The 16774-nt window shown below is 46.8% G+C and overlaps 1 protein-coding gene across 2 annotated transcripts in view; it reads left to right on the top strand.

Moving 5' to 3' along the window:
- NR4A1 (nuclear receptor subfamily 4 group A member 1) overlaps positions 1–16774 on the top strand; it is a 76494-nt gene that overhangs the window by 50888 nt on the left and 8832 nt on the right. For both annotated transcript variants that reach the window (XM_033936211.1, XM_033936209.1), the window contains exons 3-5: positions 3727–3856; positions 11641–11792; positions 13877–14079. In XM_033936211.1, the coding sequence (XP_033792102.1) occupies positions 3727–3856; positions 11641–11792; positions 13877–14079 (485 nt within the window). The remainder of the gene's footprint in view (positions 1–3726; positions 3857–11640; positions 11793–13876; positions 14080–16774) is intronic.

Raw genomic sequence — 16774 nt, 5'->3', positions numbered from 1 at the left:
TCTACGTTCAGCTGTTTAAACGCCCAGACTACCACTAACAACATATAATCAACCAAAAAAAAGCCTAAGCTCCAAACGCCCAACACAAGAGCTTTTAGGCAAAGGAGGGGCCAATCTTTCGCCTAAAAGTTGGATTCTGCAACCAGTGTCTGTCAAAAAGAATACCGGTTACAGAATCCAACCCCCCCCCCCCTTCAGCAACGATCATAGCAGGAGAGAGAGCCAATCTCTCCTGCCATGATCCACCCCCCCCCCTCCAATCGGATCGGGCAGGAGGGAGCCCAAGCCCTCCTGTCCTGGCAACGCCCTCCCAACATGATTGGGGCAGGAGGGAGCCCAAGCCCTCCTGCCCCGCCGAAACCCCCTCCCCCCCACCCCCACTAAGATATAGGCATGAGGGATCCCAGGTCCTCCTGCCCTCCACACACGCCCCGATCCCCTCCGGGGGGGGGGGGTGCATCAAGGGCAGGAGGGCCTGGGATCCCACCAGCCCGTATCTTAGTGGGGATGGGACGTAGGGGATTTCGGTGGGGCAGGAGGGCTTGGGCTCCCTCCTGCCCCAATCGTATCGGGGGGTCACCGGGGCAGGAGAGATTGGGCATCTCTCCTGCCACGATGGCGATCAGCCCCCCCTCCCGAAGTGCCACGGTTCAGGGGGAGCGGCCGATTGCCATCACAGTAGGGGGTGGGCAGGTTGCCAGGGCTGCTGAGCTGATCGTGGCAGCTGCACTCAGCTCAGTGGCCCCTTTTTCGGTACTTATACCTTTTTTGACTCGGTCTAAGTCAAAACATAAGTGCCAACTAGGCAACCTGCCTATACTTTTGGTTATACCTGCTGTACGCCTATGTCTAGGTCGGCCCACCTCCCGCCCTTTCCCCTCCTTTAAAAATGCCTCTTTTCGCTCTATGCGTTTAGAGGCAGGGGAAAGGCCTAAGCTGGTTTTAGATACATCTAAAACCAGCTTTGGTTATGGGTACTTGGACGATCAGGCTTTTTGATCGTCGAAGTACCCATTTAGGCCACTTTTTAGACGTTTTTTGGGTTTGTTTGGTTTTTTTTGTTATGAGCCCCAAAATCTCTTGATCAGTTTTTGCAGTTTGTAAATTAATTCAGTGTTCCAGCTAACCTGGAAGTATATTTCTCATTGGGGAAGTTTTGTGAGATTTTTTTTTTCCTCTCAAATTTGGTACTAGTCTATCCTTAATATTTAATTTCTGGTATTTTCTTCTCTTTTATATTGTCAACTTTTATATTATAAACTGTGGGGCCTTTTTACTAAGCTGCGCTAGCGGTTTTAGCGCTCGCTAACATTGCCGCGCACACTACTCGCTAACGCCTCCGTAGAGCTGGCGTCAGTATTTTCTGCGTAGCGCGGGGGTTAGCGTGCGCAAATCTTCAGCTCGTGCTAAAAACGCTAGCGCATCTTAGTAAAAGGAGCCCGAAGTGTTCTATTTGTGTCTTTGCAAAAATTGCTTAATAAGTGAGTCCCTATACTCTTTTTTTTTTTTTTTTTTTTTTTTATATGGGTTTTGACTCAAAACAGCAGTCAACAAAATATGAAATAAGTTGTCTGACCTCAATTTAAAAAAATATATACACAATTATTGGAACATGCATGTATCTGTTTAAATATTTTAGATTCAAGCAATATTTAAAGCCCCTGCCAGTTACTCCTACTTTTCTAGCTTTTAGCTTGGTTGGAAGTATGGCTGGAGTCCAGAGCAGTGAGCCTTCATTTACATACAATGATGCAGGGGTTTCCCCCTCCCAATTCATCTAGCTTGGTTACCATACCAGCTCCATGTTTTGGCAGAATTTTGTCATCATGCGATTTAAATCACATCACTAGGTGTCGTCATTGCACAATTACTGGGACCTCTCTCATTTAAAGCCTTTTATTAGCAGTATGGGGTTTCAAGAGGCAAGGAAAAATATATCAATTTGGACTAGTTTGCCTCATTAAAGCAAAAGTACTAAGAAGGTTCTTATTCTTAATGATCAGTTTGACTTTGACCAAAAATATTGTATAGATCATGCTTTAAAGCCAGACTGAAGTCTTTTGCAGTGATCCATTGGGGAAGGGGGGGGAGGTGTTACAATATTCTCTACAGAAATTCATCCAGTGTGCTCAGGCATTTGAGGTAGGCGATACCATGGGCCTAGTACTTTCCACATCCATGATCTGCCGAGGGGAAGGAGGCAACTGTCAATAGGATTAAGATGGGGACAATGTTAGGAAATGTATGCATCCCACTTCTCTGGGTTGTATTTATCCAGACACACTTTCTCATTTCTGAGGAAATAATTTGTTCTTGACACTTCCTCCTCCCACCAAAATATAACAGTAGCCACTCGCTGAAGAACTCCACGCAGGCAATGCAGTGATTCACGCACTCTCTCTCAGCAAGACACAACGCCATGAGGGAAAAACTCTTTTTTAGAGGTGCTGATGTGATTATAGATGCATATGTTTTTTAAAAATCAGTGTAATGCATAAGCACCAAAAAATATATCCACATAGTCCTGGATTCTGTAAAGGTTGACCACATTTGGGCGCAATCCTGAGTTGCACACACAGCTAAATTAACTAATGAGCCATTAACACTCATTTGGCTGCCAACAATTATTGTTGTTAATTGGCAGTAATTTGGAGTTGTGCACGCATGCGATTCTATAAAGAACTTTGCCTAAATTCCCAAAAGTTACATAGAGAATTAGGGGGATGCACACTCAACTTGCACATCAGGATTTCCACCTGGTTTCAGCAGGCCTGTGTCCTGGTGCCTTCTTGTAGTTGTGGGAATTGGTGCTACACGCTATTCTATTTAAAAAAAAAAAAAAAAAGGCACTCTGGGAAGAGCACCCTTTTTATAAAACAGGGCATAGTGCTGATTTTTCCTGGCTTACTGAATCTAGAAATCCAGAAATAGCAGAGAAGGCCAGGTCTTCAAACCGAACACACTTTCATGGCAACCATGTGCATATATGAATGTCTTGCGAATTATATGACTTGACGTGGGCCAGGTTTCGGCTAAATAGCCTGCCTCATGAGTCCTAAAATATACAACCGAGAAGGACGTAAAGCAATATACAAAAATAACTAAAATAATAGTTAAAACCAATGAGAGAAAGTTTAAAAAAACAAACCCATCTGGGTATATAAAACGTCTAAACATTTAAAAATATATGAATTGTAAGACATACTTTATGAATGAAGTACCAGGTCACAAAAGAAATGCTGCATCTCGCCCACAATACTAGAGAAAGCAGAGTGAAGGAACGAGGACCTTAATCCTTTTGTGCAACTGCAAACGCATGGATTTTATTCCTGATATAGGTCTTCCATTTTCTGGGGATACTGCAGCCAACAGACTTGCTCACAACCCCGTTCTAGACCTTTGTGTAATAGTGACACCTGGTGGCCTCATTAAGAGCACACGATTGCAAGATTCCAGAAGGCTCCTTGGTACACAGCCTTCTGATGAGGACTGGTCTAAAGGAATTGGGAACAGGATAAAATGGGAGAGTCCCTGGGTAGCTCGGTGTTAAATCCAGCCCTGGTTCAGACTGAGCTAAAAGTACAAAGGAGCAGGAGGAAAACTTGTCGGGTCAATAAACACCGGCGTCTGAATATAAAATTAGAAGCTGTGCCATACAAATGTGATCTCTGTTTTCTTTTTTGTATTGGTGGGCTGTAAATTTTTTTTTTTATCCCCTCTTCATAGCGCACAGTACAGAAAAATTCCAAGTACATTTGTCTGGCCAACAAGGACTGCCCCGTGGACAAGAGGCGAAGAAATCGCTGTCAGTTCTGCCGCTTTCAGAAATGCCTGGCAGTTGGAATGGTTAAAGAAGGTAAGAATATGTATGCCAGTTCTCCAAGGCTGACTTTTGTTATTAAAATTGATGGATGGAAACTAAAACAGGTGAGGAAAGAATTGAAGATTTTGGGATACTCTGCAATAAATTGATTTATTCGGCATAAGCTTTTGCACTGATTTTGGTTCAGTAAGCCTAAAAGGCACCTCCAACCTGTTTGACTGCTACAGTCTTAAAAGCTGTTTCACTATGTGGTGTATTTCCTAGTGCTAAAGTATGGGTTTGGCCTGAGTGTTATCAGAAGTTATTTTAAATGGCAGATTATTTCTGCTGTGATCTATTTGGCACTCCTCTCGTATGAGGAAAGACTAAAAAGGTTAGGGCTCTTCAGCTTGGAAAAGAGACGACTGAGGGGAGATATGACTGAAGTCTACAAAATCCCGAGTGGAGTAGAACAGGTATGAGTGGATCGATTTTTCACTCCGTCAAAAATTTCAAAGACTAGGAGGCACTCGATGAAGTTACAGGGAAATACTTTTAAAACCAATAGGAGGAAATATTTTTCCACTTAGAGAATAGTTAAGCTCTGGAACACATTGCCAGAGGTTGTGGTAAGAGCAGATAGCTTAGCTGGCTTTAAGAAAGGTTTGGCAATTTCCTGGAGGAAAAGTCCATAGTCTGTTATTGAGAAAGACATGGGGGAGGCTTCTGCTTGCCCTGAATTGGTAGCGTGGAATATTGCTACTCCTTGGGTTTTGGTCAGGTACTAGTGACCTGGATTGGGTTCATAGACAACCCCGCAAAAGACAAAGGCGCGCGCCGACAACTGAGCGCAAGACGGAGGCACGCGCCAAAGAAAATTACAGTTTTTAGGGGCTCCGACGGGGGTTTTTGTTGGGGAGCCCCCCAGTTTACTTAATAGAGATCGTGCCGGCGTTGTGGGGGGTTTGGGGGGTTGTAACCCTCCACATTTTATTGTAAACTTAACTTTTTCCCTAAAAACAGGGAAAAAGTGAAGTTTTCAGTAAAATGTGGGGGGTTACAACCCCCCAAACCCCCCACAACGCGGCACGATCTCTATTAAATAAAGTGGGGGGTTCCCCTCACGCCCCCCCCGTCGGAGCCCTAAAAATAGTAATTTTCTGTGGCGCGTGCCTCCGCGCTGCGCTCAATTGTCTGCTTTTGACCTGACACTCCTGGATTGGCTACCGTGAGCGCGGGCTACTGGGCTTGATGAACCATTGGTCTGACCCAGTAAGACTATTCTTATGTTCTTTTGAGTTCAGTATTCATACTCTGCCTTCTTCCAAAGACATTCATAACTGGATGGACTTCTGTTTCATTGTTCTGCCCATTAGCTCTTCTCTCCCTCCTGCTGATTTGTTCGGTGAGGTTATGACTTGGTTTCAAACTTTTTTCTTTTTTACATTTTATGATGCTTCGCATTTGAGAATGAGACTGTTTTCACAGAGTAAATCTAGAGAGATCACGCAATGGGATAATCATCAAAAATCCTAAGGAAATGGCGACATAAAATGTGTGCCAACATGCTTAGTTGGAGCCATCCTAGTAACCTGTGTTTATCCCAGGACAAGCAGGCAGCATATTCTTTACGCATGGGTGACGTCACCGACGGAGCCCACGGTACGGACCTTTTTACTAGAAAGTTCTAGTTGGCCGCACCGCGCGTGCGCGAGTGCCTTCCCGCCCGACGGAGGAGAGCGTGGTCCCCAGTTTCTTCGTTTCCGCGGAGCGAAGAAGACGTGCGTTTTTCAACTCCGATTGAAATCCTCTTTTTGCCTTCCCGCTCGCGTTCTTTTTTCGTTTATTTACCTTCGGGTTCTTTTTTCTTTCATTTCCAAAAAAAAAAAAAAAAAAATTATATCTTTTTGTTTCCTTTTTTGTCCTTGCCCCGGCGGGGCCTGTTGTCACGATCCAGGCCTCGGGGTTTGATTTTGCGGAGGCCGTGTTTCCATTCATGCCCCCGCAGCCCGGTTTTAAGAAGTGCCAGCGGTGTGCACGCCCGATCTCCCTCACTGACCCACACAATTGGTGTTTACAGTGCTTGGGACCGGAGCATCGGGCGGACTCGTGCACCCGCTGTGCCACTCTTAAAAAACGCACTTTGAAGAATCGCCAAATCCAACAAAGTCTGCTGTTCGGCACCGGCCCGACTATGGACTCGACTTCTTCAACTGCGGCACCATCGAAGTCGGCACCGACCACCTCGACACCGCCTGACATTACATCGGCGCCACCGGCGCCAGGTAAGCCGGCTAAGAAGCCTTCCACCCTTGAGCGCCCTCCCACCTCGGTGGCGACACCGGCTCTTTCGGCTCCACGCCGAACTAAAAAGCGCTCCGCTCCGATATCGGTGAGTGCCTCGTCATCGGCCTCCTCATCGCCGGAGCGTAGAGCGGCACCCATGGAACCAAAGCAGAAAAAAGTGGTTCCGGTGCCACCCCTGGATGACCGCATTGCGGCCATCCTCCAGGATAAGTTGCAGGAACAACTCCAACAGCAACTTAAACAGCTCTTGCCCTCTATCTTGGCACCGCTGCTTTCGGTACCAGACCGGCCCGAGCCCCACACCGTCCAACCGGTATCCACGCCATCGGTACCTATGGACCCCTCCATGCCCATTCTCTCGGCACCGCATACCCATGCCCATGCCGAGACCGTCGCTCTGACGACATCCGATCCTCCTCGGGACCGAGCGGAACACCGGTCTTCCCGCGAACCTGACCGGCACCGTTCTTCCCGGGACCGAGACAGACACAGGTCTTCATCCCCCGGTGCCGTCTCGGTACGCTCAGGCAAGTCTCGGTCTAAAGCTCATCATACCGAGCCTTCCACTCCAGTCTCTCGGCACGCACACACCGATGTCAGAGACCCGGACCTCTGGGAAGAATCTCCCCTCGGTACCGAGGAGGATGCATCGTCGTCGGACGAAGAACCCTCGGCCCCCGATACCACATCTAAACCTGAGCAATCTTTTTCAAAATTCCTCAGGGAATTATCGGGGGCCTTATCTTTGCCTCTGGAATCTGACTCCAAGAAGTCACAAGCTTTCCTGGAGGCATTAGATTTCGACCAACCTCCTAAGGAGTTCCTGAAGTTACCCGTGCATGACATCCTTCGGGAAACTTTTTATAAAAATTGGGAAAATCCATTAACTGTCCCTGGGGCACCCCGTAAACTGGATAGCCTTTACAGGGTTATTCCAATCCCGGGATTTGATAAACCCCAGCTGCCCCATGAATCTCTCCTGGTTGAGTCCACTTTAAAAAAAAAAAGACTCAAGGCTCCAGTGTATATGCCTCTACACCTCCTGGCAGGGAGGGCAAAACTATGGACAAGTTTGGCAAGCGGCTCTACCAGAATGCCATGCTTGCCAACAGAGCAAACAATTACTCTTTCCACTTTTCATTCTACCTGAAACATCTGGTAATGCAACTCTCCGCCTTGCAAAAGTACATGCCGGAGCACAAGGTTCCACTATTCCAGCAGCACATCTCCAGCCTGCTTCAACTTAGAAAATTTATGGTGCGCTCCATCTATGATTCCTTTGAGCTCACCTCTCGTGCATCTGCCATCGCTGTGGCCATGCGCCGACTGGCCTGGCTCAGGGTCTCTGATCTGGATGTCAACCATCAGGACCGACTAGCCAACGCCCCATGTATGGGAGACGAATTGTTCGGAGAGTCTCTGGATACCACCACACAAAAACTCTCCGCCCATGAGACCAGATGGGATACTCTCATTAAACCAAAGAAGAAGGCCCCTCCTGCTCGGCCTTACAAACCACAGTCTTCATACCAGCGCAGATTCTCCGCTAGGCCGCTTAACCCACCTTCACAGCAACCTAGGCGGGCTCGCCAACACCAACACAACCAGGCTCGTGCACAGTCTAACCAGCCTGCCAAGCCTCTTCCTCCTGCCAAACCTTCTCAGCCCTTTTGACTCCTCTCTCCAGGGCTTAGCCAGTCTTCCACCCTCATTGCCTCTCCCTCAACCAATCGGAGGCAGGCTCCACATTTTTCTCAGCCGTTGGGAGGTCATCACATCAGACCAGTGGGTCCTCCACATCATCCGCCACGGCTACTCTCTCAACTTCCAGACTCTTCCACCAGACAATCCTCCCGTAGAGTCTGCTTCTCTTTCGCCTCAATCCCCCCTCCTCCTGAGGGAGGTCCAATCCCTCCTTCTCCTCAATGCCATCGAAGAAGTACCTCTGGAACAAAGGGGCCGGGGATTTTACTCCCGTTACTTTCTGGTTCCAAAAAAGACAGGAGACCTACGTCCCATTCTCGATCTCAGGGACCTCAACAAATGTCTTGTCAAGGAGAAGTTCAGAATGCTCTCCCTTGCCACGCTTTACCCTCATCTCTCTCAGAACGACTGGCTATGTTCCCTGGACCTCAAAGAGGCCTACACTCACATCCCAATCAATCCAACTTCACGGCGCTACCTCCGATTCCAGGTGCACCATCGCCATTATCAGTACAAAGTGCTACCATTTGGCCTCGCTTCATCACCCAGGGTGTTCACCAAATGCCTCATTGTGGCGGCGGCCTTCCTCAGGTCTCACAACCTCCAGGTGTTTCCCTACTTGGACGATTGGTTGGTAAAAGCACCTACGTCTCCACTTGTGCTACAAGCCACTCATCATACCATCTCTCTCCTCCACCTCCTGGGGTTCGAGATCAACTACCCCAAGTCGCATCTGCTTCCCACACAGCGCCTTCAGTTCATTGGAGCAGTTCTCGACACCACACTAATGAGGGCGTTTCTCCCCTCCGACCGTCAGCGGAACCTGCTCCGCCTGTGTCGTCAGGTGCTCCTTCATCACTCCATCTCTGCCAGACAGATGATGGTCCTCCTGGGCCACATGGCCTCGACGGTGCATGTGCTTCCCCTGGCACGACTCCACCTCAGGACACCTCAATGGACTCTGGCCAACCAATGGTCGCAGACCTCGAATCTTCTTTCTCACCCCATCTCTGTGACATCGTCTCTTCAGCAATCTCTACAATGGTGGTTGAACTCCTCAAATCTTTCCAGGGGCCTTCTTTTTCATCTTCCCCCGCATTCCATGACCATCACCACGGATGCCTCCCCTTATGCATGGGGAGCTCACCTGGGAGACCTACGCACCCAAGGTCTTTGGACCCCGCAGGAGCGTCTTCATCACATCAATTTCCTGGAACTACGAGCCATGTTCTATGCTCTCAAGGCCTTCCAGCACCTTCTTTGCCCTCAGGTTCTGCTCCTGTGCACGGACAACCAAGTTGCCATGTACTACATCAACAAACAGGGCGGCACCGGATCTCGCCTCCTTTGTCAGGAGGCCCTTCGCATTTGGACCTGGGCCACGGCCCGCAGTCTCTTCCTCAAGGCTGTCTACATCCAGGGCGAACAGAACTCCCTGGCCGACAATCTCAGCCGCATCCTTCAACCTCACGAGTGGACTTTGGATCCTCCCACGCTCCACTCCATCTTTGCTCGCTGGGGCACTCCGCAGGTGGACCTATTCGCAGCTCCTCACAACCATCAGCTGCCCCAGTACTGCTCCAGACTCTTCTCTCCTCATCGTCTGGCCCCGGATGCATTCCTTCTCGATTGGACGGATCGGTTCCTCTATGCCTTTCCGCCTCTACCTCTGATGTTGCGGACTTTATCCAAACTCCGCAGGGACGGAGCCACCATGATCCTCATAGCTCCCCGGTGGCCTCGTCAACACTGGTTCTCCCTCCTGCTTCAACTCAGCTCCAGGGATCCCATTCCTCTACCTGTGTTTCCTACTCTACTTACACAGCAACATCAGTCTCTACTACATCCCAATCTGTCTTCGCTCCACCTGACAGCTTGGTTTCTCTCGGGCTGACCTCTTCAGGAAATCTGTCCCAGCCTGTCCGTCTCATTTTGGACGCCTCCAGGAAACCGGCCACCCTCCAATGTTACCATCAGAAGTGGACCAGGTTCTCCTCTTGGTGCCTCCGTCATCATCACAATCCCACCTCTTTAGCGGTGGAAACTGTTCTGGACTACTTGCTCTCCCTGTCCAACGCAGGCCTCAAGTCTACCTCTATCAGAGTCCATCTCAGTGCCATCACGGCGTTTCATGAGCCGGTCTTTGGAAAACCTCTCACGGCTCACCCTCTGGTTTCCCGATTCATGAGGGGCCTCTTCAACATCAAACCACCTCTGAAGCCTCCTCCGGTCGTCTGGGACCTGAATGTGGTTTTATCTGCCCTCATGAAACCTCCCTTTGAGCCACTTGCCACAACTTCGCTCAAATTTCTGACATGGAAGGTTCTTTTCCTCATTGCCATCACCTCTGCCAGGAGGGTTAGTGAGCTTCATGCACTGGTTGCCGATCCACCGTTCACTATTTTTCACCATGACAAGGTGGTTCTGCGCACCCACCCAAAATTCCTTCCAAAGGTGGTCTCAGCTTTTCACCTCAACCAGTCCATTGTGTTGCCTGTTTTCTTCCCGAAACCTCATTCACATCCCGGAGAGCAGGCATTGCACAGTCTTGACTGCAAGCGTGTCCTGGCTTACTATCTTGATCGTACAAGGGCTCACCGCTTGTCCCCTCAGCTCTTCCTGACCTTCGACCCGAATCGTTTGGGTCGACCGGTCTCTAAACGGACGCTATCCAACTGGCTTGCAGCTTGCATCGCGTTCTGTTACGCTCGGGCCGGTCTGTCCCTAGACGGTGCTGTCACGGCCCACAGGGTAAGAGCTATGGCCGCTTCTGTTGCTTTCCTCCGTTCCACACCCATTGAGGAAATCTGCAAGGCGGCCACCTGGTCCTCAGTTCACACATTCACTACTCACTACTGTCTGGATGCTTTCTCCAGACGGGATGGGCACTTCGGCCAATCTATACTTCAAAATTTATTTTCCTAATGGCCAACCATCCCTCCTCCCTCTTTGTTAGCTTGGAGGTCACCCATGCGTAAAGAATATGCTGCCTGCTTGTCCTGGGATAAAGCACAGTTACTTACCGTAACAGGTGTTATCCAGGGACAGCAGGCAGATATTCTTACGTCCCACCCTCCTCCCCGGGTTGGCTTCTTAGCTGGCTTATACTAACTGGGGACCACGCTCTCCTCCGTCGGGCGGGAAGGCACTCGCGCACGCGCGGTGCGGCCAACTAGAACTTTCTAGTAAAAAGGTCCGTACCGTGGGCTCCGTCGGTGACGTCACCCATGCGTAAAGAATATCTGCCTGCTGTCCCTGGATAACACCTGTTACGGTAAGTAACTGTGCTTTCTGTGGTGCAGGGGTTCTCAATCCAGTCCTAGTCGGGACACCCCCATGCAGTTGTATATTGTCTAGGGATAGTTTGAAAACCCATGAGAGAGAGAGAGTGCTTGCAAATCTCTCTCTTTCACCTTCATTCATCCAGCCAGTGACTATGCATGAACTAGATTGAGAACTCCTGCCCTAGAAGAATTGAGTGCTCATCCTCCCTGCTTTCATTCTGGCATGAAAACGGTTGCAGCAGTGCTCTATGCCACACTGTTGTAACATTCACCTTGATTTACATTTTAATCCCAGTTCTGGGGAAAATTGGGCCTTATTAAAATGTGCATTTTAATAATCTAGATTTGGGAATTTTAGCTATATTTTACTGTTGTGCTGGCGCATTTGTCTTTTTTTGCATATTCTGCTGTGCGCGCGCTGTAGTATACAAATTTGACCCCCGACAGATTTGCATAGAATTCATTAAATGTACAACTGCTGCTGCTTTTTGAGGTTTTTTTTATGGAGTCTCTGTACTAATAACTTTTTTTTTCCTTTCCCAGTGGTTCGAACAGATAGTTTGAAAGGTCGCAGAGGCCGGCTTCCTTCCAAACCAAAGCAAGTTCAAGATACTTCTCCAGTCAGCCTCATCACATCGCTCGTCAGGGCCCACATTGATTCCATACCGAGTTCTACTAAACTGGACTATTCCAAGGTAATTTGGCCCTTAACAGCAATTCCTAAATTTTATATATATGAAGTGTGTGCCAGCCTAAAAAACTTTAAACTTTTGGAGTCGGATGACGGCGGCGACCTCGGGAGACCCTTGAAAAAGCGCTATTTATGTGCGAAACATGTCGGGTCTGGCTCCCCTGGTTTGGCTGAGATAAGTATCATCTCAAACTTTGGATTAGTATCTATAAACACAATTGAATGATAAAGAATTGTAACATAATTCGTTAAATGTTTACATTAATTATAAAACTAACGTATTCATATTGAAACTGGAAAAGACAGCCAATGATGAAGCCCCACACTATGCTTCCCGCGATCTAAAAGTATTTTTTGCGGTGGAGTGGTGGGGCTGAGGCGTCCTTTCTAATACCATATTCGACAACATCATTTATGTAACATCCAGACCACTTATAAAGATTGGGGAGCCTAAAAAAATAAGCATGCAAAGAACATCCTGTGAACAGATGACGGCACCCCGAGGTTGTGGGTCCAAATCCCATGCTACTCCTTGTGACCCTGAGCAAGTCGCTCAATCCTCCATTGCCCCAGGTACGTTAGATAGATTGTGAGCCCACTAGGCCAGATGGGGAAAATGTTTGAGGACCTGATTGTAAACTGCTTAGATAACATTGATAGGCTCTATATCAGGGGTCTCAAAGTCCCTCCTTGAGGGCCGCAATCCAGTCGGGTTTTCAGGATTTCCCCAATGAATATGCATGAGATCTATGTGCATGCACTGCTTTCAATGCATATTCATTGGGGAAATCCTAAAAACCCGACTGGATTGCGGCCCTCAAGGAGGGACTTTGAGATCCCTGCTCTATATAAATACCTAATAAATAAATAAATAAAAATAAATCATGCCATTCTGTTAAAACTTAAATGTTGGCACCTAATGATTTTCCAGTCATTTATCCACTTTGTTCCTATATGATTTTTTTTGTATCATATACAATAAAGCGACTTACAAAAGCAAATAAAATAAGACATCAATAATCTAATAAACAAATGCAACCAACATATCAAAACAGGAAGAGGGAAGGGTTTAGGAAAAACTGTACTACTGCATATCCACTAGGCCTATCTTCCCCCATGAATGTCCAGTGAAAAAAGGGCTTTTAGTCTGGTTTTGAATTTGCTTCTCCTATGGGTACTTGGATACAATATTCAATAAAAATAAGGCAAAGAAGACATGTTACCGAAAAAGATGCAGTTTGGCTCGGCCAGTGAGCCATTGAAAAAAGAAACGTGTCGGGTCATCAACAATTTACTTTTTTTTTTCTTTTGGGCTGCTCAGGTGGAAGTTTAGGGTGTATGAAAGAAAGAAGGGGTGAAATCACTTCACCTTCTATTGTTTCAGACACAAACAGATTGTGAACTCTCCAGGAACAGGCGAATACCTACTGTACCAGATTGTACTGAGATCCCCATATGTAGCTCTACCAATGTACTTCAGTCCAGCCCTGCCACGCCCTCTGCCATTCCAGCTGTAGACTAGCCTGTTATATTACAAATGGTTTATTTTCTTTATTTTGTCTTTATATACAACCAAGTCCGAGTCTGGATATGAATTTTGTTCTGAAGCTTTAGGCAAGTCCCAAGTTAAATTTACCAGATTTTTGGGGGGAGGGGGTGTTTGGTTGAAAGAAATGCACATTACCACAGCTGTAGTCTTACTCTCTTAAACCTTTTGAGCAAACTTTTTTGCTTTCTAGTGGTTAACAGCATAGGTATTAGAATCCAGTAAAGGTCTGACCAGTTCACCAGGGCCGTTCCAAGGATGGTGTGGCCACACAGGGCACAAGGAGACAGGGGCACAAATTGTCCTTGTCCATTGTTTTCTCTGTGGTACAGTGGGCAAGGGTGGGGCATGTCACACAGGCTGTTATTCCAGCTCAGGCAATTCTTTGTGTACTGGAAACACTGGAGTTGTTCACTGCTACTTCCAGGTTGACTTTTGACAGTTTAGCAACATCCCTGTTCTTTGTAAGACCAATAGCTGATATGAAATAAGTTGCATTCTGGCACTCGCTGTGAAAGTAAACAAAGCATTTTGTGCTTCAGTTTCAGGAAGAGGTCTCTCATGAGTTTGAGAAGGAAGATGCAGTTGATGTGCAGCTGTTCTATGACCTGCTAACGGGCTCCATGGACGTGATTCGAAAGTGGGCAGAAAAAATTCAAGGCTTTCTGGAACTGCCAAAGGAGGATCAGAACCTGCTCCTGGAATCTGCTTTCCTAGAGCTCTTCATCCTCCGACTGGCCTACAGGTAACTCTTCATTTCCATGACCAAGATGACTGGCCTATGTCACCACAAGATGAAATGTTTGACCTAGTGAGTTGCCCTTGCAATGTGGGGAGCTGGGTTCCACAGTCACTACTCTGAATTTCTGGAATATTCTGCAGATCACTCTGGTACAAGTCTAACTTTTTTGTGGTTACCTATATTCTGCAAAACCTTTCTCCTTCGATTCAAAACAATGCGAGTACCTAAGGCTGTTAGGGGCCTTTTTTTAATAAACAATATTAGTGCTAACATTTATTTTAATATAGGAATAAAGGCTTAAAACAAAACACGTTTGGTGTTTCAAGGTAATGTGCTTGTCAGGGTGCATTAGTCACATGCTATTTATTTTTTTAACTATTTTGTGGGAGCAAGTGTGGAAGCGCTATGAAGTTAGCACAGACAAATGCAAACAACGTGGGAGCATTTAGGACCTGTTTCTATAAATAGCACCTAGGGTAGACATCACGAGGTGCCCTAATCACAGACACCCAGTGATGCCTATCTTTACCTCCTCTTCTACAAAACTGCGCTAGCAGTTCCTAGCGCGGGGAGCTGTGCTGAATGGCCCGCGCTGCTCCCGACGGCTCATAGGAACTCAATGAGCGTCGGGAGCAGCGCGGGCCATTCAGCGCGGCTCTCTGCGCTAGAAACTGCCAGCGCAGTTTCGTAGAAGAGGGGGGGTTAGTTCCGCGTGCAATTTAATTGGTTTAAATGGCATGGTAATGGACTATGCCTTTAAAAACAAATTTAAAAAAACATTATTTTACCTATCGGTTTAGGTTGTGCATGGATAGCCACACGGCACCTTGCATCGTCTATCTGAAAAGTAAGCATGGTTATTTATTTATTTTTAAAATTTTAGAACCCCTATATCTAAGCGGTTAATAGTAAAACATTCACAAGAGCTCAAGACAGCATATATGAATAATACTTTCAGATACAGTACAATCGCATACTAACATACCCTCCTCAAGATAACATCAAAAACTAGAGGAAGCAAAAATCAATCTTCACTAAATGAAATCGCAATGATCACAGTTCAAGATATCTTAACCAACTTACATAAGAACATAAGCAATGCCTCCGCTGGGTCAGACCCGAGGTCCATCGTGCCCAGCAGTCCGCTCACATGGCGGCCCAACAGGTCCAAGACCTGTGCAGTAATCCTCTATCTATACTCCTCTATCCCTTTTTCCAGCAGGAAATTGTCCAATCCTTTCTTGAACCCCAGTACCGTACTCTGCCCTATTACCCTCTCTGGAATACAACAAGAATTCAGAAAAAGGCCTCAACATATAGTTCGGTCTTTAACATTTTCCTGAGAATAGGCATGGTTGACTTCGGCATCATTAGGCCTAATATACCGGCACCTACCATAAGAGCGCCTGGCGATGCCTAGGTGCTGCTAGGCATGATTCTATAAATGATGCCTAGTGGTTAACTGTACGGAGCAGCACCTACAAGTTAGGCACTGTTTATAGAATCAGGCTCTTAGTGCCTCCTAAACAGTATTTTTTTTGCAGGTCTTGGTGTGCTAATGGAAAATCTAGTATGGGACCTGTAGAAATTTAAAAACAAACCCTCCCCCCCCCTGTGTTGGGCCACTTTTAGAAATGGGCTAAGCCCATTTAACACAGGACATGTCCATACGCTAAGCCCATTTCATAATGCTTCTTAGTGAAAGGCCCCTTTAATTTTGCTCATCCTTGCCAGAAGCCCCTGAAGGGTCTCACTGGGGCATGCAAAGCAGGGCCATGACATGAATTTACTAACATGATGTTAGAAGAAAAAGCTTTCAGTAAAGGGAGGATGGTCATAATAAAAGGTGCACACACTCCTGGAATTTAAAAAAAAAAAAAAAAGTAAAAAATCTAGAACAAATTGTAACATGAAATCAGAGAAGGCAGAGCGCAGAAAGGGTAATCTGATATTTACAGCAGTCTAGGCTCGCACTGCTGCTTAAAATCAAAGCTTGGGGAGTGTGCCAAGGAAGCTTTCATTTGCTTGTGGCTGCAAATATTAGATAAAAGACTAATCCAGTATGACGCAAAACCACACTGCAAAAGGAAAATGGCAAGAAAAGTTGGCCTTGATAATTTGTCAGAGAAGTTGCCTGAACCAGTTTATTTTTCCTTTCCATGAGGTTTGGGCCAGATTGTGCAATCTGCAGCAGGAAACAAGAGGTTTTTTGTTTTTTTTTCTTGTGGCATCTACTACTACTATTTATCATTTCTATAGAGCTGCTAGATGTATTGAGCACTGTACACTAAATATGTAGGAGACAATCCCTGCTCCATAGTTTACAGTCTAATCAAAACAGAGGGAATGATAAAACGGGCATGGGTATTTTACATGATTTTCAATTGATTTAAGGGGAAGATGGTAAACTGCAGCAAAATGTTATTTTTACCACAGCTTAGTTTATCTCAGGAATCACTAACTGTGGAATGCAGTACTGCAAGTTAGGGTTTCCCATGGTAAAAGAAAAATGTAGATTTTTAGCCTTGGGGATTCTGTGCTGCCTCACTCTCACCCATGAGACATTCTGTGCTCCTTTGACCTGACAGAAATCTAACTAGGAGGCCCGGTTATGATGTGACGACAGGCTGCTTTACTTTTGAATTGCAGAGCCCTTTAAGATCCGCGCCGTCCTTATCACCTGCTTCAGGCCTGCATC

This window comes from Geotrypetes seraphini, chromosome 3 (genome assembly GCF_902459505.1).
Source record: "Geotrypetes seraphini chromosome 3, aGeoSer1.1, whole genome shotgun sequence".
Taxonomy (NCBI): Eukaryota; Metazoa; Chordata; class Amphibia; order Gymnophiona; family Dermophiidae; genus Geotrypetes; species Geotrypetes seraphini.
The sequence above is the reverse complement of the archived record's forward strand: the minus strand, read 5'-3'. Positions and strand labels throughout refer to the sequence as shown.